Here is a 25,671-nt window from a genome sequence, read left to right on the forward strand (position 1 = left end):
ATGTGGCAGCAGTGACAGTGGCAGCAGAGGAATGAGAGAGGTTCCGAGGTTGCTGGCAAAAGAGAGGGGGGTCTGCCTTTAGTGTGTGAATGGGACTCTGCCTGGGGGTGTATGTGTGTGTGAATGCATAGGTGCCTGCCTGGGGGTCTGTGTGTGTGAGAATGAATTGGTGCCTGCCTGAAGGATGGAGTGGGAGTGGTGTGAAAATGAATGGGAGCCTGTCTGGGTGTGTGTGTTTGTGTGTATGTGAGGGAGCCAGTGAGTGTGAGAGCATGAGTGTGTATGAGAAAATCCAGGGGAGTAAGAGTTTGTGTGGGAGGGGGGGGTGGGGGGTGGAGGGGGAGAGAGTGTTTTAATTGAAGATTTAGCTGACGAAATTCAGCAACAAAAAAGTCACTAAGCAGGCAAGGTAAAGAATTATTTGTTTTTGCTTTATTAATAAATACAGTACATATATTAAAATTATAACTTGTTATTAATTAGAGCTACAAATATCACAATTATGGATTTTTCTAGAAGTGACACACCACCCGAGTTATGCTCTGTTTTTTTATGAATTTTGACACACTGAGCTCAAAAGGTTGGCCATCACTGGCCTAGGTAAAGATATCTGGGTAAGTCTGATCAGAAAAATAGCTGTCCTGAAATTATCTGACTAACTTTCATCGTGTATATTCAGAACAACACTTATTTGGCTAAGTTCTGCTCTAATGTTTGAGTAATTTTCTCACTCACCAGCCACATGTTAGGCTGCCCTATACATATAAAATGATTAGGGCAACCTAACATGCCAACAAGGGACTGGTGTTTATCGACTTTAGTGAGCCCTACCTAATCTATTAATGCTTGCTACTTTAACCAGTCATGGCTTGCCTGCTTCTCTTTCGAAAAGAGGGCCCTTTGTGTTCTTGGGGTAGTTTTGCTAACGCATGTGATTTTCTTAATTAGGAAATATATAACTGAATGGGAAGCGAGCAAGAGCCAAGCATCCAGGCATAGCAGAAACTATGGTGAATTTGTAGCACAGCTTGCCGGCTGCATGGAGATGGACATCAGAAGCAGAGAGGAGCCACAGGACACGCTCATTTCAAAGGTATTAGGATATATATATTGGGGATGAGCATTCGATTTAAATTGATAGCACATCCGAACCGAAAATGGTCTTGCACAAAAATACCTGGAAACTTTCAGGTATATTCACTTTGCTTAGAATAAATGGCCCATCCTGGACCCCATGACCCCCTTGCTGCTGATTCCTGGGGCCTCCCCAGGCTCCTCCAATCCCCCTCCCAGACGTGAGAAACCAGCGGGTTCCAGGCCTCCCGGGCTGAGCTAAACCCAGCCAGGGCCTCTGTGGGCCCTTCTGAACCTACCCTCCCACCTCCTTGAAAAATTAGTTGGAGTCAGACTTCTGTGGCGCCCAATTAACGCCTTCGTACATTGTAATAATGTTGGCTGCCTGTTAGATTGATGCCAGAGCAGCTTCATTTTGGCACCGGCCTCAGGGGCTGCCAGTGCCATTTTTAAATGGATTGTGGCAGGGCAGAAGCAAGTGGGCATCGCTCTTTCCTCTTTCTTTTTCCAGGACCCTCCCGAAAGGGATAAATGGGGGATAGGGATGGCCCCCAACCCTGGAAAACTTTTCAGGGGCAGGTGGGAGAAAGGGGGTCAGAAGGGCCGAAGGAGGCCCTGGCTGGGCTTAGCTCAGCCCAGCTGGTTTCTTGGGGGCTGGGAGAGAAATTGGAGGGGGACCGGGGTGGGTCCTGGCTAGGCCTGGCTCAGCCCAGACTGCTAGGCCTGGGCCCCACACATTTCCTGGGAGGTGTGTGTGTGTGTGGGGGGGGGGAGGGTGGATATGGGAGGGTCCTAGAAAGGCGCTGTTTCCGTTTCTGTTTCTGTTTCCGTTTTTGTTTCGAAAATGATTATTTCGGTTTGGATCTTTTGCCAAATGAACTGAAAAAGAAAGAAAATACCCCTGAAATGAAGACATGAACTAACACAATTTGTTTTGGCCTGCACATCCTTAATATCGATGCACCACTTCCCTGAGAAACTTGTTCAAGGACTTAAGTACCCTTAGGGAGGGAATTATTAAAGGCACTTCCATGGAGAAAATGGTGCTTTACCAGCGGCAATTGCCTGATATAAAACTGCTCTCCCAGTATGTGGGCAAACCTGCGCACGTTTCCTCTTTGCACTGAGAGGAGGCATTCCAGGGGCTGGGTTGGGGAGGGGGTCGGCATTTGCGTTCCAGCTGTTAGATTTTCAGAAAGTTTTCTGAAAATTTTCTGCGCACTTAATACCATGTATAGTTGTGTTGGTAATTTTCAATGTGAATTTATCTGCATTGATTCGCTTTGAATATTGGTATAACTTATGCATGTATTTGCCATCTCATTTATGCGAGTTGTTACAAAATTGTTCCCATAGTTAAATAGATTTTCCTAATATATCATCAAAATCTCTACTGTTACAGTTTTAGCCTGTGACCTCTTATGGATATTTGTGTGTGTGTGTGTGTATTACTGTATGTGTGTGTGTGGTGTGTGTGTGTGTGTGTGTGTGTATGTATACAAATCAACAAAGAAGGAACAACTAATGTGTTGCGCTTGGAGTGGACCCTTGGCCTAGTGCAGGATTGGTACGGCCCTCTGGTCAGACCCAGAGAGTGCCTGCCACCAGGAGGAGGAGCACAGGAGGAGACAGAGGCTATAGTTGGAACTTCGCCAATAGCAACCCGGGGTTCCCTCAGGTTGAGCCCTTGGTTACCCGGGCCGCCTGGTCTTAGGTGGGCCTCGGAGGGTCTCCGAGAGATGAAGTTCAGGGGTGTGCCCACCACGAACAAGGGTGCGCGGTCGATGTTCAGGTTAGGAAGTTCAGGAGCCAGAGTAGGCCAGAACAGTGTCTATGAATGAAGGGCGAGGACCAAGGCCAGAGTCAAGGATAGCATGGTTAGCCAAAGCAGGGGTCAATACCAGTGGTCAATCCGAGGATGTTATGTCAGGCAAAGGTCAGGTTCCAGGTGGCGGTCAGACGTGGTCTGTGATCAGGCAGAGATCGGTTCCAGGCAGCGTGCAGATGTGGTCAGTGGACAGGCAGAGGTCAGTTCCAGGCAGCGTGCAGACGTAGTCAAGGAAACAGGCAAAGGTCAAATCCAGGCGGCGATCAAACGTAGTCAAAGTAACAGGCAGAGGTCAATACTGAGAAGACAGTCCGAATGGTACTACCTGGGTAGACGTAGGAAGAGGAGGACTCTGGAACAGGAGGTCGCTGGAACAGAAGACTGAAACAGAAGGATGCAGGAACAGGAGACTGGAACAGGACGCAAGCGCGCACCTAGGGAGGACGCCGAGCCCAGCCGTGAGGCCTGGTCTGGAGTGGGAGCACAGGAGACGCCACGAGCTGGAAGCGGCTGTGGAGGGGATGTGCCCGGAGCTGGTAGAAGGCATAGCGAGGTGAGCAAGCCCGGCCGCGGAGCATACGTGGCCGGGAAGCGCAACATAATGTGTTTTAGCAAATTACTATAAATTATTAGAAAAATTACTCAGAATTTATTTAACTTGCAAAATTTTTTTTTATTATACAGAAAATAATTTTTATTAAATAAAGTTAAGTATTTGGAAAAAAGATATACAATGTCACTAATATATTAAATCACAGACTAGAATTTTAAAACAAAAAAAAGTCTTTTTGACAGTTCAGTGATCCAATAGTCCAATGTAAAACTAGAACTATCAGCAAATCTTATTGTCAACGTAACAACACTTCTATAGATTTGCTCAACTGCGAGGCACAGCTCTTCCTGAACAATGATTATTGAAACCTCTTGAATGCCCTGAAGGCTGAAATTTTAGCCATCTCCACTCAACACTAATAATAATTTTTGTAGTAATGTATAGTAATTTGCTAAATATGCTAGTTGTGAGTGTTCATTCTTTGTTGATATGAATATATTTTTTCTGGACATTTATTGGATACTATTATTACTGCCTGATTTGTTTTATATATATATATATTTCATACATATACATATATCAGTATAATGCCACCGATGACCATTAGCCTACTTTGATATGTGTTGACATGCTGAAGTTATACAGTAAATGCATTGTAACTATAATCTGCGCATAGGTTACCAAACAGGCTTTTTCTCACCAGATGGGTGTGCTTGAGCCACTCTTCTCCTCTGCTGTGCTTTGCGCTTCTAGGACCCTCGTTTTCAAATTCCAAGCCGCTGGACATCAGTGCTGGGTGTCATATTAAGCAGTGAAACCTGCATGAGCCCAGCCGTGTGGTTCCAAATGTCCTGCGTGCGTCCCAAACAGGTTCCCGCTGATCTCTTATGAATCTCCGGTATAGCAAACACCCCTTGGATTCCCAGTGTCTGCTGTGCACTGGGTCTGATCTGTTTTCTAAGCTACGAAAGGGTTAAGCACAGCCGCTTAGTTTCTTTTCTGTTTTATTTTCTAATGCAAAATTAGCATTTAGTTTATTTAAAAAAAAAATAAAAATAAAATAAAATCCCTAAACAAGGTTCTGCAAAATTTGTGAAGAGTGGCTCATGCTAATCAGCCAAGTATTTCTTCTTTATTAAGGTGAGGCGATAACATCCGTGACACAGCATTAGTTCCAATAGACTGTAGTTAAATGATTATTTCTCGTTAGCGGCATATAAATAGTAAAGTTGCTTTTTCTTTGTTTCAGGTCAGTGAGCTGCGTGAAGAAAATGCAGTAATGAAAGGCAGGATCGTCAGTCTTGAAGAGACCATAAATGTCCATGAGATGGAGGCAAAAGCTAGCAGAGAGACCATTATGAGGCTGGTGTCTGAGGTCAACCGAGAGCAGAAAAAGCTGGCAACATACGCTGAAGAAATGGAAACCCTTCGCAAGGTATATTGCTCTTTCATGAGTGTGGGCGTGTAGAACAAACGTACGTGTGATTGTGCTTCTTCTGCGTGTCACAAAAATTGCAGATTGAGTGACTGACACTCATTTTATGCAGTACTTGGTAAAGGCGTATCACTTGCTTTATCTGCCATAATATACTGTGTTACTCCGTTACTATATAATGGGGCTGACTCACTAAGGTCTCTTAATACTGTGGGCGTTCCAGATTTCAGTCTTATCACTAAAGATTTAATTCAGGTGAAATCAGGCATGTGCAAAATATTCAAATAAGATGATCATGAAATTTATAGCTATTATCACTTTGTTCACTAACCCCCTGCTAAGTTTACCTACAGTACCTGAATGTAATCCACTTTGAAGTGCTGAAAAAAAAGTGCAAAAAGCGGAATATAAATCTATTTATTTATTTATTTTTCTATACCGACGTTCGATTTGACATAAACAAACAAATAAATAAATACGGAGCCCTTTGAGGCTTAGGAAACTTATCTGCCGCAGATAGGTGTTAAATGATAATATACGGCAGCATGCCAAGTCCCAAAGATGCCCTACGGTTCTGGGACCCTCATCCGAAAGTCCCAGCTCACGGCACTGCACTCCCAGTCTTCGCTGGCAGAAGGGAAGCTGAACTTTCTGCTTGCATAGCCGCACACCGCTAGATGGTGTCAGCTGGTGGCACTTCCGGCTATAGCAAGCTATGCAGAAGCAAAGGGCTTCTGCTGGAGAGGCTCGGAGGAATTCTTTCTTTAGGGAGGAAGCTAGGTGGTGATTTTTTTTTTTTTTTGGGGGGGGGGGGGGGGGAATGGTCAACAAGTGAGTCAGGAAGATTGCGGGGGGATTCCCCCATGCTAACAAGCCCTTGTGCTTTGAGCCAGTTAGCTCAAGGGGGATTTAACTCTACAAAGTGCCATGCAGCTTTTACACATCATTACTTTTGTGACTAGGATGCTAAGCAAAATGTTAGCAAGCACCCAAAGCAGGAGTCGTGGCCTAGGCCCGAGCGTGAAGCCGGGGTCCCGGCCTAGGCCTGGGCTGGTACTGGGGCCTTGGCCGAGCTGGCTGCCCCAAACAAACTTACCTGATATGTTGAAAGTGGCCAGGCCGGGACCCGATGCCTGGGCCTTGGCTTGGTCCAGAGCCTGGACCCAGGCCCGATGTTGTGACCCGTAGATTGCTGTACATCATAATGGTGCTGTCTGCCGAGGTGAATACGCCAGAGTTAATTAACTCTGGCGCGATCCTAGCAGATGGTGTCAGTTGAAGAAGAAAGAAGAGGATGATGGACGTGCTTCGAGGCCTATGCTCTGGGCCTGAGCTTGATTCTAGGCCAAGGCCCAGGCATTGGGACCCAGCCTCGGGCCATGGGTCTGGGGTTTGGCCTAGGCCAAGGCCCAGGCATCGGCTTTGAGCAGGCCGAAGTCGTGACAACCTACCGTGGCCTCAGCCTACGCAAGGCTGAGGCTTCGGCCTAGGCCTGGGTCTAACCGGCAGATCCCCACCGGACCGGGTAAGTTGGGGCCGGGGGGGGATCCTGGTCCTGGTATTTTTCTGGGTAGGTGGGAAGGGTGGATTGGAAGGCCTCGTTTTCATTTTGTGGTTCTTTAGGGACTTTTTTATTTTTTTAATGTTTGATTTGTTTTTTTTCACACAAATAAAAAGAATCAAACATTCCACACATGGGGAAAAAAAATCTCCCGAAAACGAACCAAAAAACAAAACATTTTTTCCCCCCTGCACATCCCTATGAGATGCCCCTTTTCAGAAAATTCTTAAGGAACTTGGAAAACTTGTGGGTCAGCTATTGATCAGAACCATTAGGCCACGCCAAGTAAAATGGAATTAAAATGAATTAAAACATGAAATGGGAAATGATGACATTGAAACGCAGATGATTTTTGACAAAAAGGGGAACCCCGTGCTCTGCGGTCTGCCCATTTGTGCCTGCCTGCTGTGCTGTCGCAGGTCCTTATACTCGATCCGTGGCCTTCTTCCCTCTTCAGGAGTCAGTCCATCAGAATTGTGGAGCGGTTTTCTCTGGAAATGATGTCTTTTGACGCCAGTTCCCGAGGATACAAATAATAGGCTTTGGCAAGCTTGGGAGGCAACTTGGGAATGTAATGAACTTAAAACTAAAAAATAGGCAGAAAGATATTTTATCTTCTGGAAAGCGCTTTCTAGACCCCCTCCCCCTTTTCAGTTTAGACCATATAAAGGGCGCCTCATTTACGGGGAAATACCAGCTTTAAATATCTCCGTGGAATATGGCGGAATTGGGAATCTAAACCATTTACCGGTAACACTGCTCAGCTCGGAGTCCAGGAACTCTTTTGGCGTGAGAGTCAGCATGTGCAGTGGGTACAGCTGCTCCTTGTAAGAAGTCATAGTTTAAGGAGCAGGGGTCTCGTCCCTTAGCATTATCTACAGCTCTCTCAAGTTACTGAAGTCCAGCTTTTCATTTCTCAGACATTTTCACCGCTAATACCTTTTTTTTTTTCTTGCGGTAAATTCCATGTCTCACTACCCATCACAAACATTTCCCATAATAATGTGCAAATTCATGAATACCTACCATTACCTTTAATGGGAGATTTTTTCATATGAAAATGCAGTAGCCGGTGAAAAGTCCAGTCTTCATGTGTTCATCACCAATTTTTTTTTTGGTCTTTAAGTTAAACAAGGAGAGGGTTATGAAAGCTAACAAAAATGTGCTCAATCAGTGGTTGCTTTTTTTTTTTTGGCATTTCTGTTAGATTTTCCTATAAATGTTGCGATGAAAACATTTCCTGAAAGTTGACATTTTTCTTGATTTTTTTTCCACCTAGGTGAAATGTTTACTTTTTAAATATTTGTGGCAAAACATTTTGCTTATCTGTTAATACAAATATCACACCCATTATAACAGATCAACAACAAAAAGACACCGCTCATCAAAATCCACTTACACCAATCCTAGACAGCCTCAAAAATACATCCTACGTAAGAGACTTAGGCGTTCTTCTAGACAATCAGCTGAACCTAAAAAGATTTATAAACAACACAACCAAAGAATGCTTTTTCAAACTACAAGTCCTGAAAAAGCTTAAACCATTACTTCACGCTCACGACTTCCGCCTCGTCCTGCAATCAATTATCCTGACCAAAATTGACTACTGCAACGCGCTGCTAATCGGATTACCAGCCTCCACCATCAAACCTCTCCAGATGGTACAGAATTCTGCAGCTAGGGTCCTGACCAATTCTAACAAGAGAGACCACATCACGCCCATTCTTTACAATCTCCACTGGCTTCCAATTAAATTCAGAGTCTCCTACAAAGTCCTGACCCTCACTCACAAATACCTAAACAACATAGCACCTATCGATCTCACCCATCAACTCATTAAATCAACAAGACCAATCAGAAAAGCATACCAAGACACCCTTGTCATCCCTCAAACCAAAACTCCACTAAGAAATAGGGCTTTCTCCACAGCAAGTCCTTCACTTTGGAATTCACTACCACCAGAACTCAGACAAGACACTTGCCACCAGTCATTCAAGAAAAAACTGAAAACCTGGCTATTCAGCCAAGCATTTCCATGATTTCTAAAAAGCTGCTTCAACGAACTCTTTTTACATCCTCTCCGCTCTAATTATATAACCCCTCCATCCCCCCTCCCTTTATTCTTCTCTCCCCCCTTGGATTCTGAGTTTCGCCCACCCATCCCGACCCCCTCACCCATAGTCTACCCATTCCCAGTCCTCCCTGATCGCTTCGAATTACCAATGCAGAAGTAAATTATCTTAGACTACTGTTAACAAATTCCTGTAAGACATCTGTACAATTAGGAACTAGGAATATTCCATAATACCATATTTTAGACATTGTCTTTTTTGGCTATTTATTTCTTCTTTAAATGCTATTTAGAAAAGCTCAATCTAAAACATTAAGATTTAGACATATAAGACCTGTTGTGCCATGTATAGTATATTTTGCTCTTATGTTTATGTTTTTAGCCATGTATATTTTGCTCTTATGTTTAAATGTTATTCAAAAAGTTATACAATATGTTACTCAAAAAAGTTCTTTGTTATATGTAATTGCCCACAAGCAAGCTTATTCAACTGTTCTCTGTAAACCGATTTGATTTACATATAATGTAAGAAGATCGGTATATAAAAACCATAAATAAATAAATAAATAAATAAATAAATAAATAAATATCTTTCTTTTGGGAGATAAGCTTTCCTCTCAGTTTCTTCCCTGCGCAATAACATACTGAATACTGTAAAATCTGATCAGTTTTGCAGGTGTTGTTCACATTAAAAGGAGCAGGCAGTGCACCCCCCCCCCAGCCTGAGGTTATGCTTTGTCTTATGTCAGGATCTGGACTCTGCCACCGAAGCCAAACAGAGCCTCGAGCGGGAGAGCCGAATTCTGCAGGATAGGGTGCTGGCCAACCAGCGGGCGTGGGAAGCCAGCAAGCAAGAGCTGGTGCAGCTGAAGAGGAGCAGCAGTGAGCTGGACGAAAGCCTGAGGAGCAGCCGCGGAGAAGCCAGGGTCACTCTTGGTTTGCTCAGCGCTTTTAAGGATCAGGTGGCAGAGCTGCTTAGCAGCTGCAGCTCTGTCACGGTGAAACCCTCCGAAGAAGCCATCCTGGAGAGGATCCATGATGTGCTCCACAGAGAAGAGAGCAAAAAGATGGTAAGTTGCCTGAATCCATGACATACTTTGAAGGTTTTTAAATCCTTTTCTTAAGAAACTATAAAAGGATTATTTGCAGATGAATGATTTTTTCTTGGGGTTGTTTTTTTTAATTCATTCTAACAATGCCATAGTTTTCCTGTTACATTGCTTACATTTGCCTCCTTTAATATGTAAGGAAAAATTAGATTTCCCTGTACGTACCCAGATCAGTCCAGACACTTGGGGGCGAATTTTAAAAGGCACGCGAATAGCCTACTTTTGTTTGCGCTCCAGGCGCAAACAAAAGTACGCTGGATTTTAGTAGATACGCGCGGAGCCGCGCGTATCTACTAAAAAACCTGGATCGGCGCGCGCAAGGCTATCATTTTGTATAGCCGGCGCGCGCCGAGCCGCGCAGCCTACCCCCGTTCCCTCCGAGGCCGCTCCGAAATCGGAGCGGCCTCGGAGGGAATCCTCTAACACCCTCCCCTCACCTTCCCCTCCCTTCCTCTACCTAACCCACCCGCCCGGCCCTGTCTACACCCCCCCCTTACCTTTGTTGGGGGATTTACGCCTCCCAGAGGGCGGGTACGGAGGGTGCGGCCACGCCCCCGGACCGCCCCGGGCCGTAGCCACGCCCCCGTACCCACCCCCAAAACGCTGCCGACACGCCCCCGAAACGCCGCGACGACCGGGCCCGCCCCCCGACACGCCCCCGACTCGCCCCCCTCGGAGAACCCCGGGACTTACGCGAGTCCCGGGGCTCTGCGCGCGCCGGGAGGCCTATGTAAAATAGGCTTCCCGGCGCGCAGGGCCCTGCTCGCCTAAATCCGCCCGGTTTTGGGCGGATTTAGGCGAGCAGGGCTCTTAAAATCCGCCCCTTGGGTTTCACCTCCCTTCCAGCAGATGGAGACAGAGCAAGTTTTGCTGACACTGCCACATAACCTGGTGTGCCACTTGCAGTCCCTCAGTATTTCTCTGTCTCCAGCAGATGGTGGAGGCGCAAAACCTGCAGTCTGGAAATTAGTTGAAAAAAAAAAAAAAAGGTAGAGAGGGAAAAGGAAAGAAGAGGTTTTCCTCCCAGAAGGTCCTGGTGGGACCATCCCTTCTGGTCCTGAGATGGACGAGCAGGGAGTTGGGAGACCCTTATTTGTCTCTGTTCTTTTGCTGCTGTGGGAGGGCCAGTTCTCTCACCCCCAGGAGAATGTTCGGAGCCCACTGCCTATCTTCAAGGGAAGTGTCCTTAGACTTTTAAAGTTTTAAAGTTTTAGAGTTAAAAAAAAAAGGATTTCATTTTTATTTTTGTTGCTTCACTCGAGGGGGCAGATCGCAGGCAGCTGGGCAGGAGCAAGGTTATGATGGCTCTCACTTCTTTTACTTCCTCGGTGTCCTCTGAGCAGCTGTCGGGGTGTGCAATAGAACTGGCAGGAGGTATGCCACATGGTAGCTGGTCCTCCATGTGCGGTGATGCGGGCGTCGCCTGTCCCAAACCAGTGTTTGTTCCCGCTGCCTCTCCAGGGGAGAGGGCAGCTCAGGAACGACCAAAAAAAAGGTCAGGGAGGCATCCTGAGACCGCAAGGTTTGCGGGAGATACCGGCGCAGCATCGGGCCCCTTCCTTTGGTTTCCCTCATGGCTGCCTCTGTGGCTGCGGGGGTGGGAGGGGAATCTCTGTCCATCACTGTCCCTGGCCGATCAGAGTCCTGCGAAGGACCCGGGGGCCCGGGAGTCTCTGTTGGGGAAGATGAGGATCTCCTGGGAGAGGATCCTGATGATACTGCCATTTTTTCTTCCGATTTTGTTCTTTTGCTGTATAAGGCTTATCTCTCCAGGAAGGCTATGGGGCAGCGTTTTTCCAGGCAAGAGGGTCCGCAGGGTCCGCCACCTAGGAAGAGGTCCAAAATCTTGTGACCAGTGGTGTGGCCAGGATTTGGCGAGTCCTGGGTAAGGCTGCACATTCGGATGCTGTGGACGAGGCCTCGGGGGATTTGGAGGAGGAGCTTGCAGTAGAGGATCCTCCTGAGGTGGATTCTTCTCCAGAAGGACAAGGTCCGGACAAGGGGTGGGGTCAACCAAAGGTGGTTCATCTTTTTCACAGGGAAGGACTGTGGCTCCTGATTTCCTGTGTCCTTAAGGAGCTGGGAATTAAGGTTCCATGAGAAGAATCTGATAAGGAAAAGGTGGACCCAGTCATGGATGGCTTAAGAGGTCTTGTGAAAGCCTTCCCTTTCCATAAATCGGTGAAGACGTTAGCAGTGAGGAAGTGGGATATTCCATAGACCAGTTTGACGGTTGGTAGAGCAATAGATAAACTATATCCATTACCAGAAGACATGCTTGAATTGTTGAGGCTGCCAAAGATGGATGCCTCAGTGTTGGCGCTTACAAAGAAAACAACCATTCCAGTGGCTGGTTCTGCAGCACTTAAAGATATGCAAGTAGGAAGTTAGAAGTCCATCTCAAAAAGATCTTTGAGATGTCTGCTCTGGACATTCAGGCTGCAGTTTGCAGCAGTTTTATACTTTGTGCTGGTCTGCGGTGGGTACAGCAGCTGCAGGCTGAAAAGCTATGTCAGCATTAGAGGCGGAGCAGGTGAAGAGCAGACCTCATCAGAATGTCCTATAGGACTATGATGTCAGCAGTCTCAGTCAGGTGACTCCTTTGATTGAGGAACTGTTCAGTGGACATTTGGAAAAAGCATTACCATTTAAAGGAAAACTGCTTTTCAGAGATGACTTAGAGGAGCTTGTAAAGCATCTGGGAGAGAATAAATGGCATAGGTTGGCAGAGGATAAGCCAAAGGGTGGAAAAGGGTCCTTTTCTATGCTGCCCCGCTTTAGGGTGACTCAGCGGTTTCAGCAGAATAGGGTTTTGGGAGAAGCCCAGAGATAAGGCACCGGGAGGCAGCAGTTCTGGAACCAGTCCTTTTGAGGCCAAAAGCCAAATAGAGATGGTTCCGGCTAGGAGGCGTCTGGATCCAAGTCTGCCCAATGAATCAAGGCCATCCTACTCCTCGGTGCTGGTCATAGGGGGTTGGTTGATTCTTTTCTACGAGGAGTTGGCTAGAGTCACGTCGGACCAATGGGTCCTAAGTGTGATAAAACAGAGTTATGCTTTAGAATTTGCTCACCCACTAAAGGACTTGTTCATGGTCTCTCCTTGCACTTCCGTAAACAAAAGGCAGGTGGTATAGGAAACAATCAATCACTTACAGATGCTGGGAGCCATTGTTCCCGTCCCCATAGAGGAACAGGGGACAGGGAGGTATTTCATTTATTTTTTGGTTCCAAAGGGACCTTCCGCCCGATTTTGGTTTTAACAAAGGTGAACGTGGCTCTCAAAGTTCCTCGTTTTCAGATGGAAATCCTGCGCTCAGTCATTGCAGTAGTGTACAAAAGAGAGTTCTTGACCTCTAGACGTGACTGAAGTGTATTTATACATAGCGATCCAGCCAGATCATCAGAAATTCCTGAGGTTCATGATTCTTGGAACACACTTCCATTCGGGTTGGCGACTGCTCTGAGGACCTTCACCAAGGTGATGGTTGTGTTGGTGGTGGCTCTCAGGAAGGAGGGCATTCTAGTTCACCCATATCTGGACAATTGGCTTATTCGAGCAAAGTCAGAAGTTCTTTGCAGACAAGCATTAGCATTGTTACTGCAACGGTTAAGATTCCTGGGTTGGGTAGTGAGTCTGTTGAAAAGTCTTCTTACTCAGGTTTTGGAGTTCCTGGGGGCACGTTTTGAGACCAGAACTGGAAAAGTGTTTCTCACCAGGGAAAGTATTTGCAGACTGCAGAGGCAGGTTCACAGCTTGTTGGGAGAGTGCGGCTCCCAGGTTGTGGGATTACCTGCAGGTTCTCAGTTCCATGACTTCCATGTTTGAATTGGTTCCTTGGGTGTTTGCTCATATGAGGCCTCTGCAGAGAGCATTGCTTTCCTGGTGGAGTCTGTTGTCAGAACAGTTTCATCTGCTGCTGCCTCATACGAAGATGGCCAGGTCCAGTCTCTCATGGTGGCTTAATCGGGACCACTTAGGTTAAGGGGTAGACTTAAAAGATTCCGAATTGGATAGTGGTCACCACTGATGTCAGATTCTCCAGATTGGGAGCTGTATGCCAGACTCAATCGGCACAGGGTCGGTAGTTGGCAGAGGAGGTGTCATGGTCTATCAATCGCTTAGAGACAAGAGCGTGTGGTTCACGTTGCGTGCCTTTCTACCTCTCTTACACAGGCAGCCGGTAAGGATTTTGTTGTAAAATGTGACAACAGTGGCTTACATCAACCGACAGGGTGGTACCAAGAGTCAGGTGGTAGCTCAGGAGGCCCAGGAGTTAATATGCTGGGCAGTGCAACATCTGGAATTATTGGCGGCTTCTCACATAGCCGGGATAGAAAATGTGCAAGCAGATTTTCTCAATCATTGACATCTGGATCCCGAGGAATGAGAATTGTCAGTGGAAGCAATGCAGCTTATCCGTCACAAATGGAGCATACCCCATGTGGACCTGATGGCAACTCAAAGGAATGCCAAGGCTCTGCACTCCTTCAATTACAGAAGAGAATTCAGAGTGGAAGGGGCCGATGTCTTAGTGCTCCCATAGCCGCAAGGGGTTCTCCTGTATGTATTTCCACTATGGCCACTAGTGGGCAAAGTGTTGCAGCGAATAGAGATTCATCCAGGAGAGGTGATTCTAATGGTGCCGGAGTAGCCTCGGTGGCTATGGTTTGCAGATTTGATCAATCTAGCGGAGGACAGGCTGCTGCGTCTTGTCTTACCTGCTAATTTTCATTCCTGTAGTACCACAGATTAGTCCAGAGTCCTGCCCAGTTGATAGGGGGAGAATTGGAGAGTCCGCTCAGTTTGTTATTGTAATTTGTCTGAAGAATGGCACAGGTTTTGTTTAGTTCCTCATGTGGTTAAGGTCGGAAAGTATCATTTCCATTATAAGGTTCCACTTCCTACTGTTTGTTCAGAGAGATGTGTTTATGTTTTCTTGTAGTCATGCTTGTTACTATCTTGGCTTGGGTACAGGTCAATATTGAGGGACTGCAGGTGGCACACCAGGTTATGTGGCAGTGTCAACTAAACTTTCTTTCCTCTGTCTGCTGGAAGGAAGGCCAAACCCAGGTGTCTGGACTGATCTGTGGTACTACAGGAACGACAATTAGTAGGTAAGAACCAATTTTCCTTTTTCTTAAATCTCATAGAAACATGGAATATAACAGCAAATAAGGAACATAGAACCCATTTAATCTGCTCAATTTGCTTCCTTTTGCAACCCCATAAACTACAATTAATTTCTGATTTTCCCTTCATTTCTTCTCAACTCTCCTATGTTTATCCCATGCTTCCTTGAATTCTGTCATGTTTGGCCTCCACCTCCCCTGGGAGGCTGTCCATTCATTTTTCTGTGAAAAATTATTTTTCTGTGAATTTATCCCATTTGAGCCTCATATCATAATCTTTTGTTCTAGAACTTCCTTTCCACTAAAAAATGTTTGCTTCTTGTACATTATACCTTTGAGATACTGGAATGCATATCATACCCCACTCTCCATCGACATATTGATCATCAGCATCATTGATGCATAGAGCTTTGTTAAAGCACAAAGCATCAACATCATTGACAAACAAAGCCCCAATGCATAAATCCTAAATGTAGTTGGCACACTGAGCTCCAGAGCATGTCATACATCAAATCTCAACACCAATACTGCTCCGAGAGACAGAACAGATTATTCCATCATCAATGCACCAGGAAGTGGTGTTGCTGACTCAATTGCTTTCCACTTTATCAATACAAAGAGGTAGACCCACAAGACAAAAGGTGATAAAATGCACTTACCCCCACCAATCAATGGCAATGTCATCATCCAAATTGGAACAGGGCCTTTGCGTAGAGATGCTGGATTCTATTTGTTTAGTGATCCTCTTAATTTCCAACTAGCATCTAGTACCGATCTTTCATATTCCAAATGAGGTGCAAAAGGACTCCATCCTGATATCAGAAGATGTTCAATGCCTGGCCAAAGAGCCGTTGGACCAAGTGGAGGAATTGGTGAAATTTTTCTTTACTTTTCTGCCGTCCAAGGATAAAGAGGGTACTCTCCAACCTCTCCTTCACAAAATATCAGATTTACTCCATGAGAAGGCGTCCCAGCTTTCCAGAGTGGACATCAGATGGATATAGTCCTAAACACTCGCTTGCAGTGGAGTCCAGCCAGTCTGAGGAGGTTCACCAAGAGTCTACCCTTCTGAGGTGATCAAGATCCACTCCTCAATCACCAAATTCATCACTGGGGTCCTGGATTAGTGTTCTCTCCCCTTTTAGATCTGAAGGGGGATTAATGGGGAATCCCTCTGATCTCTTCCCTGACCCTCCAGAATTCTCGCCTCCACCAGATTTCTGGATAAGCTGGGAACAACATTCAGAGTCAATGTTCGTAGGGATAAGGATCCTTGTGCAAAGGTTTTCAGTTTTCTTCAAATTCTAGAAACCCTATCGGAACCAGCAGCCATCCCAAATCATGATATTCTGCAGGCGTTACAAACAAGAATGTGGGAGATGAAGTAGTCATACCAAATTCCCACCTGCCTCCCTGGAGAGTCAACAACTTACCTAGACTTAGCTCAGTTATCGATTAAGATACCTCACAAGGCAACCCTGGTGCAAGAATTCCCGCACATGCTCAGTAGAGCTAAAGTTCTAAGAACAGAGAAAAGGGTCTGTTTGGCTCTGTTGGATGATGACACTCCATGTCTCATGGATAATTCATCCTGCTGTTTATGGTGAACACCGTTTACAATAAGCAAACTTTTTTTCTCTGCTTTCCTTTGTCTCCTTTACCTTGTATCATGATTATGTAATTTTTTTAACATAGCCTGTGAGTATATGACCAACAAATATCTGTTACGTGCGCCGCCCACAGCAGATCCGCGGCTCGGCCCCTCACCTCTTTTAAACTGATCCAGCACCTGGTCTCTCGTCTCTGGCAGATGTGGGCCGCTGGCTCCGTCCTCAGGCTGCCCCTGGGGCCTCTGGCTCTGCTACAGCTCCTGATGCTCCGCGTCGAGCCTCTCCGCGTGGGCCGCGGAGAGACGCCATCCTGACCAACGCCTTGCTTCTCCCTAGGTGCCCGCTCGCGCACAGCTGATCTTTTAATAGGGCCCGCGGTGGGAAACTGGCCGTGGCCCCGGATGATGACATCGGCTAAACTTCAGTATATAAGGCTGGGCTCCGCTCTCTCAAATTGCCTTTGCAACAGGTCCCCTCGCTGGTCGAGTACTCGTTGCTTCTTCTATTCCTGGTTCCCGATCCTGATTGCCTTCGTTCCTGTTTCCTTGTTCCGGTGTTCCTGTTCCTTCATCTCTCCTTCGGATTGCTAACCTGGTTTGACCCTGCATTCCCTGACTACTCCGTTGCCTCTCTCCAGCCCCGGACCTCTGCATTGCCTGACCACGCCATTGCTTCTCTCCAGCCCTGGACTTCTGCTTCGTCTGACCATCCTTTGACTCTCTCCTCGTCTAGACCTCAGCCTTGCTTGCTACTGCTTCCAGATTGCCGCCAGCCCAGAACCCAGCTTGCTTAAAGACGCTTCTTCAGCCTTTATCCTGGACGTGGTTCATTCAGGCTTCGGCCTGTTCTTGCTCAGGCGCTCTCTCTCAGACTGTGTTGAATTGGCGCCTGGGTCTCCAGGACTCTGCCTTGTCCATTACAGACTGATACCTACACCAGTTGCTGGCTCTGGGCTGACCTCAATCCAACCATCGACGAACACTGACAGAGGCCACCTAAGTCCAGCCGGCCCCAGCACCCAAAGGCTCAACCCGCGGGGAACGGAGGCTGGTATTGGTGAAGCGCCAGCCGGCCTCCGTCCGTCAGCCCTCTCTGCCTGCCGATGGTGGGGACTCGTAGGATCCCTCCTACGGGTAACGTCAACCGCACCTCGGCCCAAGGGTCCACCTCCGGCGCAACAATATAATTTTGCTCTATGGATTCCTCCACCTCTCTGTCTTTCATGCACCCTTTCATTTGCGATCATGTCCTTCCAGTTAATCTTCAGAATTCTTCTATAACATCACATTTCATATCCTTGCATTTTCTTTATGTTCCATTCACTGTAAGTCCATGTTTCACTTCCCTATCCTATCACTGAGAAGAAGAATGTACTCTGTAGCTTTTTCTTCATCTTTAAGTTTATTCTAAGAAAATCTTTATGGGCCCAAAAATAATTGTTTGCAATCCTAAATCTTATTTTTCATTCCTGTTAAACACTTTCCATCTTCTATGATCCAGTTATCTTGATATTTATATTCCAGGCAAGTCTTCCCAGTAAGTAGCGATTTTATTTATAGTTTCAATTTATTAAAGTTTCATGTCCTGTCAGATACTCTAGGCAGGTGCAGTACATGAAACGGTTAATCTAATCAGCAGTATACGCATGACAACATCAGACATGCATATATACTGGCTGTCTACAAACTGCTGTGCCTCAGTTCCCCTAAAAGCCTGTTTTGGGCAGATTGTATTTTCCAAGTCCGTGTATGTTATTTTCTGTAGAAAATCTGCCTACACAAAAAGCAGGTGCAAGTGTCGATGAGTCCTCTGTACCCGCAGCGAATTTCAGAGTGAAAGTGCACACGTGCTTTCTCCTGTAAAATTGGCACAAAGTGCATGATTAAAGAGCACCTGCGGATTTTGACCCAATGCGGACAGTTTGAAAATTGTCTCCTCAGTTTCTTCCAGTTTTATTCCACCAGCAAATATTTCTTTAGTCTTGGTGTTGTTTAGATTACCATCATTTTTATTGGCTTGATGTTCAGGTTCATTCCATAGATCTTACCCCCCCCCCTCAAAAAGAATGAAAAGAAGGTGCAGCCATAGCAGGCCAATGCCCCCCATGCCCACTATGAAAATCCCAGGCCTGCCTTGGGGCCCCCTCCGGATGCCCACCTTGCCCGCAAGCACCCAAACACAGCAAGGCCTCCAGGAGCAGGGCACATTCGCAAGCCTGGGATTTTCATTTTGGGGGGGGGGGGGTGATTCGGACACCATTGCCCTCACTTTTATTTCTTTTTTTTTTGGGGGGGGGGGTGGAGGGTTTGGAAGAGGGAGGGCCTTTGGGCATTGTACCGAACATAGTTTTTACTTATTTTGGAAGGTGGGAGATAGGGGATTGGGCCTGATGGTCCAGAAGGTTTTTGTTTTTTTAACTTATCCAGCTATATGTTGGACGCAGCTGGTTAAGATTAAAGTTATCTGGGTACACGTACCCAGATATCCTTAGGACTGCTCTGCACTAGTCCTTAACTTATCCATATAACTTAGCTAAATAATGCTGAATATTGACATTATCCTGCTAAGTTTTCTGGCTAACTGCTGTGCCCAGGAACACTCCTGACTTATCTGGCTAAATTGTTAGCCAGATAACAGGCCGGAAATACAAAACTCTGGGATTTTTCTTGCTAGATGCCCAGTTAATCAGAGAAACCCCTTTGAATATTTTTATTTATTTATTTAATTTATTTATTTAGACATTTTATGTGCCGTTGTTCCACGTAAAGATCACAACGGTTTACAATAATAACATTTATAGGTATAAATCGGCAAATAATGACGGTTTACATAAGAAGTATTCATAAACAAGAGTTAACGTCTATCAATTGAATTGTTCAACTACATATTAAGTAAAGATCAAGGTCATAAAATGTGAAGTACAGAAATAAATAAAATAAATAAATTTCACATATTATTCTGTGCATTGTGCTGAGATTCTTACAATCTCTCATTAATTTGTTTCTCATGGATCAGATAGTATCTCTTGTCCTACTTGTTATTGTAGATCTATACTTTCTGATGTTTTAAATTAGGTTGCATGCATTTTTGAATAGCCATGGTTTTGGCTCACATTTAAATCTCTATCTGGAATCAAACGTAACATTTCAGGTAAAGAATTCCAAAGTTTTGGGCCCACTATGGAAAGCACATAATCTCTTACAAGGATCAGGTGTGTGCTTCGTATTGTGGGAACAGTCAATAGTCCTTTATTTTGGGATGTTAGTGTTCGCTGCGGTGTGTATAGTTATAATATCACACCTATCATACCGGAGTTACTAGAATGAATGATTTTGAATGTTAGCGTTAATACTTTAAAATAGATTCGGGATTGTACTGGCAGCCAGTGTAATGCAATCAGAGAGGGTGTAATGTGATTGAATTTGCTGGATCCTAACGAGCCTTGATGAAACATTTTGTAATGTTTGTAATGGTTTTATGAGTCATCCAGAGAGACCGAGAAATAAGGAGTTACAGTAATCTAGGTTTTAGAAAATTAGAGATTGCAATACAGACTTGAAGTCTTTGAAAGTTAATAAAGGTTTCAACCGATGTAATATTCGCAGCTTGGCTTAAAATGTATTAATTAATTTATTGATGTGCTTTTTCATAGTAAGGTTCTCATCTAGCTGGATACCTAAATCTTGTACTTGATTTGAGGGAGTAATTTGAAAATTACCCAGGTCTAGAACCTGTGGTTTAGCTATCAAAGAGTTTCTACTTAACCAAAAGATTTCAGTCTTTTTAGGGTTTAATGTTAGTTTAAGTTGCAATAGTTCCTGCTCTATTGCTTTCATATAGGTTGAAAGTGTCAATACTGTATTTTCTACTGATTTGGAGAATGGAATGTCATCAGCATACAGGAAGAATGTAATTCCTAAATCCGCCAGTAATTTGCATAGTGGGATCATATAAATGTTGAATAGTGTTGCCAAGAGTGCTGAGCCTTGAGGGACACCTGTATCGATATGGAAAGTATCAGATATGTGATTGCCCAAATTGACTTGAAATATTCTATCAGATAAAAAGAGAATCATTTGAGAACACCGTCTTCAATTCCAATGCTGCTGGCATAACAGGGTATGATCTGCAGTGTCAAAGGCAGCCATTAAGTCGATTAGCAAGAGAAGATAAGATTAATCCGAAGCAAACCATCGTAAAACAGAGTTCATTAAAGAGAGGAGAAATGTCTCAGTTGAATGATGTTTCCTAAATCTGAATTGAATTGGGAAGAGAATAGCTTGGTCTTCCAAATGATTAACAAGTTGGGATAATACTGCTTTTTCAAGTATCTTAGACAGAAAGGACGTTGGATATTGATCAACAGTTGTCCCAATCGTCAATTCTTCCAGTTTTATTTTTAGGAATCGGCTTTATCACAACTTGTTTTAACCATTTGGTACAATTCCTTCTGAGAGAGAATGATTAATTAAGGTTATGATTGTTGTGGTGATAACACTGTGTACTTGTTTCAAGGAAGTGGCTGGAATTGGGTCACGTGGGTGAGTAGCAGACTTAATTTTAGCAATGAATTGACTGATTTCAAGATTAGTTACTCTGTCAAATGTGGTCCATTTAACCAGGCCATGTGAATCATCAGATGCCTTTGTGGGAGAACATATAGGGAATTGATTTTTTAGCTTATTGATTTTATCTGAAAAGGATAAGAACATAAAAAATTGCCATACTGGGTCAGACCAAGAGTGCATCAAGCCCAGCATCCTGTTTTCAACAGTGGCCAATCCAGGCTACAAGTACCTGGCAAGTACCCATACACTAGGTAGATCCCATGCTACTGATGCCAGTAATAGCAGTGGCTATTCTCTAAGTCAACTTGATTAATAGCATAAGAACATAAGAAATTGCCATGCTGGGTCAGACCAAGGGTCCATCAAGCCCAGCATCCTGTTTACAACAGAGGCCAAACCAGGCCACAAGAACCTGGCAATTACCCAAACACTAAGAAGATCCCATGCCACTGATGCAATTAATATCAGTGGCTATTCCCTAAGTAAATTTGATTAATAGCCGTTAATGGACTTCTCCTCCAAGAACTTATCCAAACCTTTTTTGAACCCAGCTACACTAACTGCACTAACCACATCCTCTGGCAACAAATTCCAGAGCTTTATTGTGCGTTGAGTGAAAAATAATTTTCTCCGATTAGTCTTAAATGTGCTACTTGCTAACTTCATGGAATGCCCCTAGTCCTTCTATTATTCGAAAATGTAAATAACCGATTCACATCTACTCGTTCAAGAGCTCTCATGATCTTAAAGACCTCTATCATATCCCCCCTCAGCCGTCTCTTCTCCAAGCTGAACAGCCCTTCAGCCTTTCCTCATAGGGGAGCTGTTCTATCCCCTTTATCATTTTGGTTGCCCTTCTCTGTACCTTCTCCATCGCAACTATATCTTTTTTGAGAAGTGGCAACCAGAATTGTACACAGTATTCCAGTTAATGGACGTCTCTCCAGAACTTATCCAAACCTTTTTTAAATCCATCTACACTAACTGCACTAACCACATCCTCTGGCAACAAATTCCAGAGCTTAATTGTACGTTGAGTGAAAAAGAATGTTCTCTGATTAGTTTTAAATGTGCTACTTGCTAACGTAATGCAGTGCCCCCTAGTGGCCTTTGAGAAGTTAAAGTTTCTCAAGATGAAAGATGACGGTCCTTAATTAAATGTTTAATAACATCAAAGAGCAATTTAGAATTAAATATTACCCCATGAATCTGTTTAGCATAGTAATAATTTTTTGCTTTATTGGTTAGTGCGCAGTATTTTGTTAGGAGAGTTTTGTGTTTTCCTAGGGATTCAGACAATGGGCATTTGCACCATTGTTTATCTACTTTTCTAAGGTTATTATTATTATTATTTTTAATTTTTATATACCGGAATTCCTGTATGCAATACAAATCAATCCGGTTTACAAGTAACGAAAAGGTTGCCCTGGTCTGGGAGGTTAGACCTGGGTTTTTTTTACATAGAACATAGAACAATAACAATCAACCATTGAACATTATTACAAGGAACATTGAAAGTAACAATAATAATAATATTTAACAAATTTAACCTTTTTACAAGGAACTTTAGTAGCGAGTATGGTCTGCAGTAAACGGTTATATAAAGGTGAATAATGACTGTTAAATAGAAATGCGAATAAGCAAGTACGGTATGAAAATTAAGTGTCAAGGTGTTGGTGACACCCTGCAATGGTTGGATCTGAAGGTCAGGAGGAGGTGCCTATTGGAACGCTTGCCTGAAGAGCCAGGTTTTTAACCTCTTTTTTGGTTCTGTTTTGTGAGTCTTAAATCATCATTGTACCAGGGCTTCTTATGTTTAGTGGTATTCTTTTCTTCGTTAATAGTTTCGTCTGGATTGGACTAAGGTTTTCAGCTGAGGGGGAGACATTGGTTGGATGTAGCTCAAGACTCTTTTTTCTATTACTTCTGCAAGTACCTCCGTGTCTATCTTTTTCTTGAAGGTGAAGATATAATTAGTATCTATAATTTTATGAGTTGGGTTCAGGAAGGTTATTTCTGCCTTTATTAATTGATGATCAGACCAGAGTAAACTGGTGTGAGAAGTATTGATTAGACAATTACCAGTATTGGCAAATATTAGGTCTAGATTATGACCCGCTTTATGAGTAGCTTTGGAAACAAATTGGGACCATCCCAAAGCTTCCACTGTCTCTAATGTTTCACAGGCTGCGGTTCTTGGTAAAGTCTCCTACAATTAAGGTAGATTCTGGTGATGGAAACACCTTAGCGAATAATTCAGTCAGTGGTGAGCAATCTTTTTGTAGCATACCTGGAGGCCAATAGACCAGTCCTATATTTAGATGAGAAGATTTTAGAATTGACACTTCATATAGAGGGTTGATCTCTACTTTGTAAGGTACTAGCTTCAGTTCTTTTTTTTTACCAATTATTATCAAATCCCCACCGTTTTGTTTATTTCTAGGAAAATGAAATACCTCATAATTAGGGTGGGAAATTTGGTTTAAGAGAACATTATCTTTGTCATTCAGCCAGGTTTCAGAGATGGAAAAAAATAGTGGGGTGTAGATCCTCTAGCTGATCATTATTCAAAGGGATTTTTTTTGACAGATGCTGATCATTTAATAGATTCAAAGAAGACCTGTTATATAGATGTCGGATGTCTGAGTGTACCTTCATACGATGCTGATTTAGGTGCAGCTATCGTGATTGTCAAGCCTGTATATAGGCTTTAAAAATCATTAGGTACCCCAGTTGAAATGCAAGCTTTTGTGGTGCTCACTGTCCACTGTACGATGTGTTACTTAAATGATCACGTGGATACTGTTGCAAAATATACTTATCTCAAATTTGTAGTCGGTCTTGCCTCAGCCGACATCCAGATGTTTCGGAGGGTGGCTCCTTCTTCAGGGGCTGGATATTCGCAAGAGAGACCCGTATTCCAATGTGACATTAAGTGTTGTAACAGTAAATCTGGTGGAACACTGGTAAAGTGTGCAAAAAGACATCTTTTAGTTATTGAAAAAGCAATTAACTTAGGCTGAGATACTGAGAGATACATACATGATTTCTGTGTCAGCAATGTTCAACTATTGAATTTGTTTAGCGGTCCGTGAAGCTCCGCTGTGGAGGAAATAAAATAACCAGAGAACTGCTTACTCTGTTTTAATCGTTGCCCTGCTTGTTGAGAAACACTGCAGCCGGGCAAAAAACTGCTGCCTTTTTAAACCTTAAACTGGTGAAAGTTATGCTCGAATATCGGCACAAAATTTAAAGTACTTACTGAGAAACTGATGGCTGCTCCTGCGACTCTGTGCTGGTACTAAGACGCCGGCGAAGGGCGCCATATTTAAAGGGAATCCCTCAATGAGAAGGAGGAAAGAGGGCGGAGCTGAGGGGCGTCACTGACTGCCGTGCTGAAAAAAACTTGCCGGGCTGAAAATGAATGACGTTAACCATGTTTGAACGAGGCAGACTCAGCTGTGGGAGGTGGAAGGGGCAGGACTGTTAAACAAAGGCGGCTGTCAAGCTGACAATTTCCTGTAGTGTTTGAGGTGAGCAGGATTTCAAATAAGCGATTGCCACTCTATTTTGTCATTCAAGCCACTCGGATCCAGAGTGTTCAGACGGAAAATCCAGGCGTTTTCTTGTTTATTTAATAAAAAGGCACGGTCTCCTCCCCTCCAAGATTGTCGAATGTGCTGAATAATAACCCATGTGAAGTCGTTGAAAGAGTGGCCAAAGTCAATGCAGTGGTGTACTATTGGTGCCTTCTGATCACGGTGATTAATTCTACTTTTGTGTTCTGTCAGGCGGGTTCTTATTTTTCTTTTAGTCCTGCCAATGTAAACTTTGGGGCATGGGCATTGTAATGCATAGACAACAAACTCTGTATTTCAATCCACATCTCCATTAATGTTAACTATGTATCCAGTTGTAGGATGGCACCAAGTGGTGCCAGAATGCGCTTGGGAGCAGAACATGCATTTCCCGCATCATTTAATAGAAGCAAAGTAAACATTAAGCAGGAAGAGATAGCAGAAGAGTTATTACTTATCATAGGGAAGACCAAGTTTGTGAGCCTTCTTTGCTTCTTTCTTGGGGCACTCCTTAGCTCTCCATACAGGCCCCATCCTAGCAAAGACTCTATGAAGCACATCTGATCCATGATGTTAGTAATTATATTCAGGGTTCAGTGGAATAAAGCACTTCGGGTCTGCACGAAGGGGTGCACAAAGGGGCAAGCTCCTTTATTGTGCTTCTTCATGCATGCGCCGCACAGCGCAAGCGTCTTCGGTGTCACCGCCGCAGTGTTCTTGTTGGTGGGCGGGTGTTGAGTGGGCTGTGGGCGGGCAGCTGACGCGGCGCCAGTGACTCCTTCCTTGTTCCGGGGGGTATTCAGTGCGTCCTCCTCCTCATTGCCGCTGCCAATTCTGGTGGATGGGGGCCGGCAGAGAAGGCCAGGCAGGCTGTACGCTCCGCAGGCCCCGTTGTCACTGCCATGGTGTTCTTGTTGGGGATGGGCGTTGGCCGGGCAGCCGATGCAGCGCCGGTGACTCCCTCCTTGTTCTGGGGGTGAAGGAGTTTACAGCGCATTTCCTCCTACTTGCTGCCGCCGGTTCTGGTGGATCGGGGCCAGCAGAGAAGGCCAGGCAGGCCGTGCACTTCGCAGGCCCTGTTGTCGCCACCGCAGTGTTCTGTTTGTGTATTATGTTTCTTGGTTAACCTTTATCAAGAAAACGCTTACCCAGTG

General features: G+C 44.6%; 1 protein-coding gene across 2 annotated transcripts in view; it reads left to right on the forward strand.

The window, feature by feature from the left end:
• The window catches only part of LOC115088368 (coiled-coil domain-containing protein 170-like), a 91,419-nt gene that overhangs the window by 37,144 nt on the left and 28,604 nt on the right, over positions 1 to 25,671 (forward strand). The window contains exons 6-8 of one of the 2 annotated variants that reach the window (XM_029596555.1): positions 949 to 1,093; positions 4,705 to 4,890; positions 9,272 to 9,592. In XM_029596555.1, coding sequence (XP_029452415.1) covers positions 949 to 1,093; positions 4,705 to 4,890; positions 9,272 to 9,592 — 652 coding nt within the window. The remainder of the gene's footprint in view (positions 1 to 948; positions 1,094 to 4,704; positions 4,891 to 9,271; positions 9,593 to 25,671) is intronic. The other variant, XM_029596556.1, reaches the window with a different exon arrangement.

The sequence above is a fragment of the Rhinatrema bivittatum genome, chromosome 3 (assembly GCF_901001135.1).
Source record: "Rhinatrema bivittatum chromosome 3, aRhiBiv1.1, whole genome shotgun sequence".
Lineage (NCBI taxonomy): Eukaryota > Metazoa > Chordata > Amphibia > Gymnophiona > Rhinatrematidae > Rhinatrema > Rhinatrema bivittatum.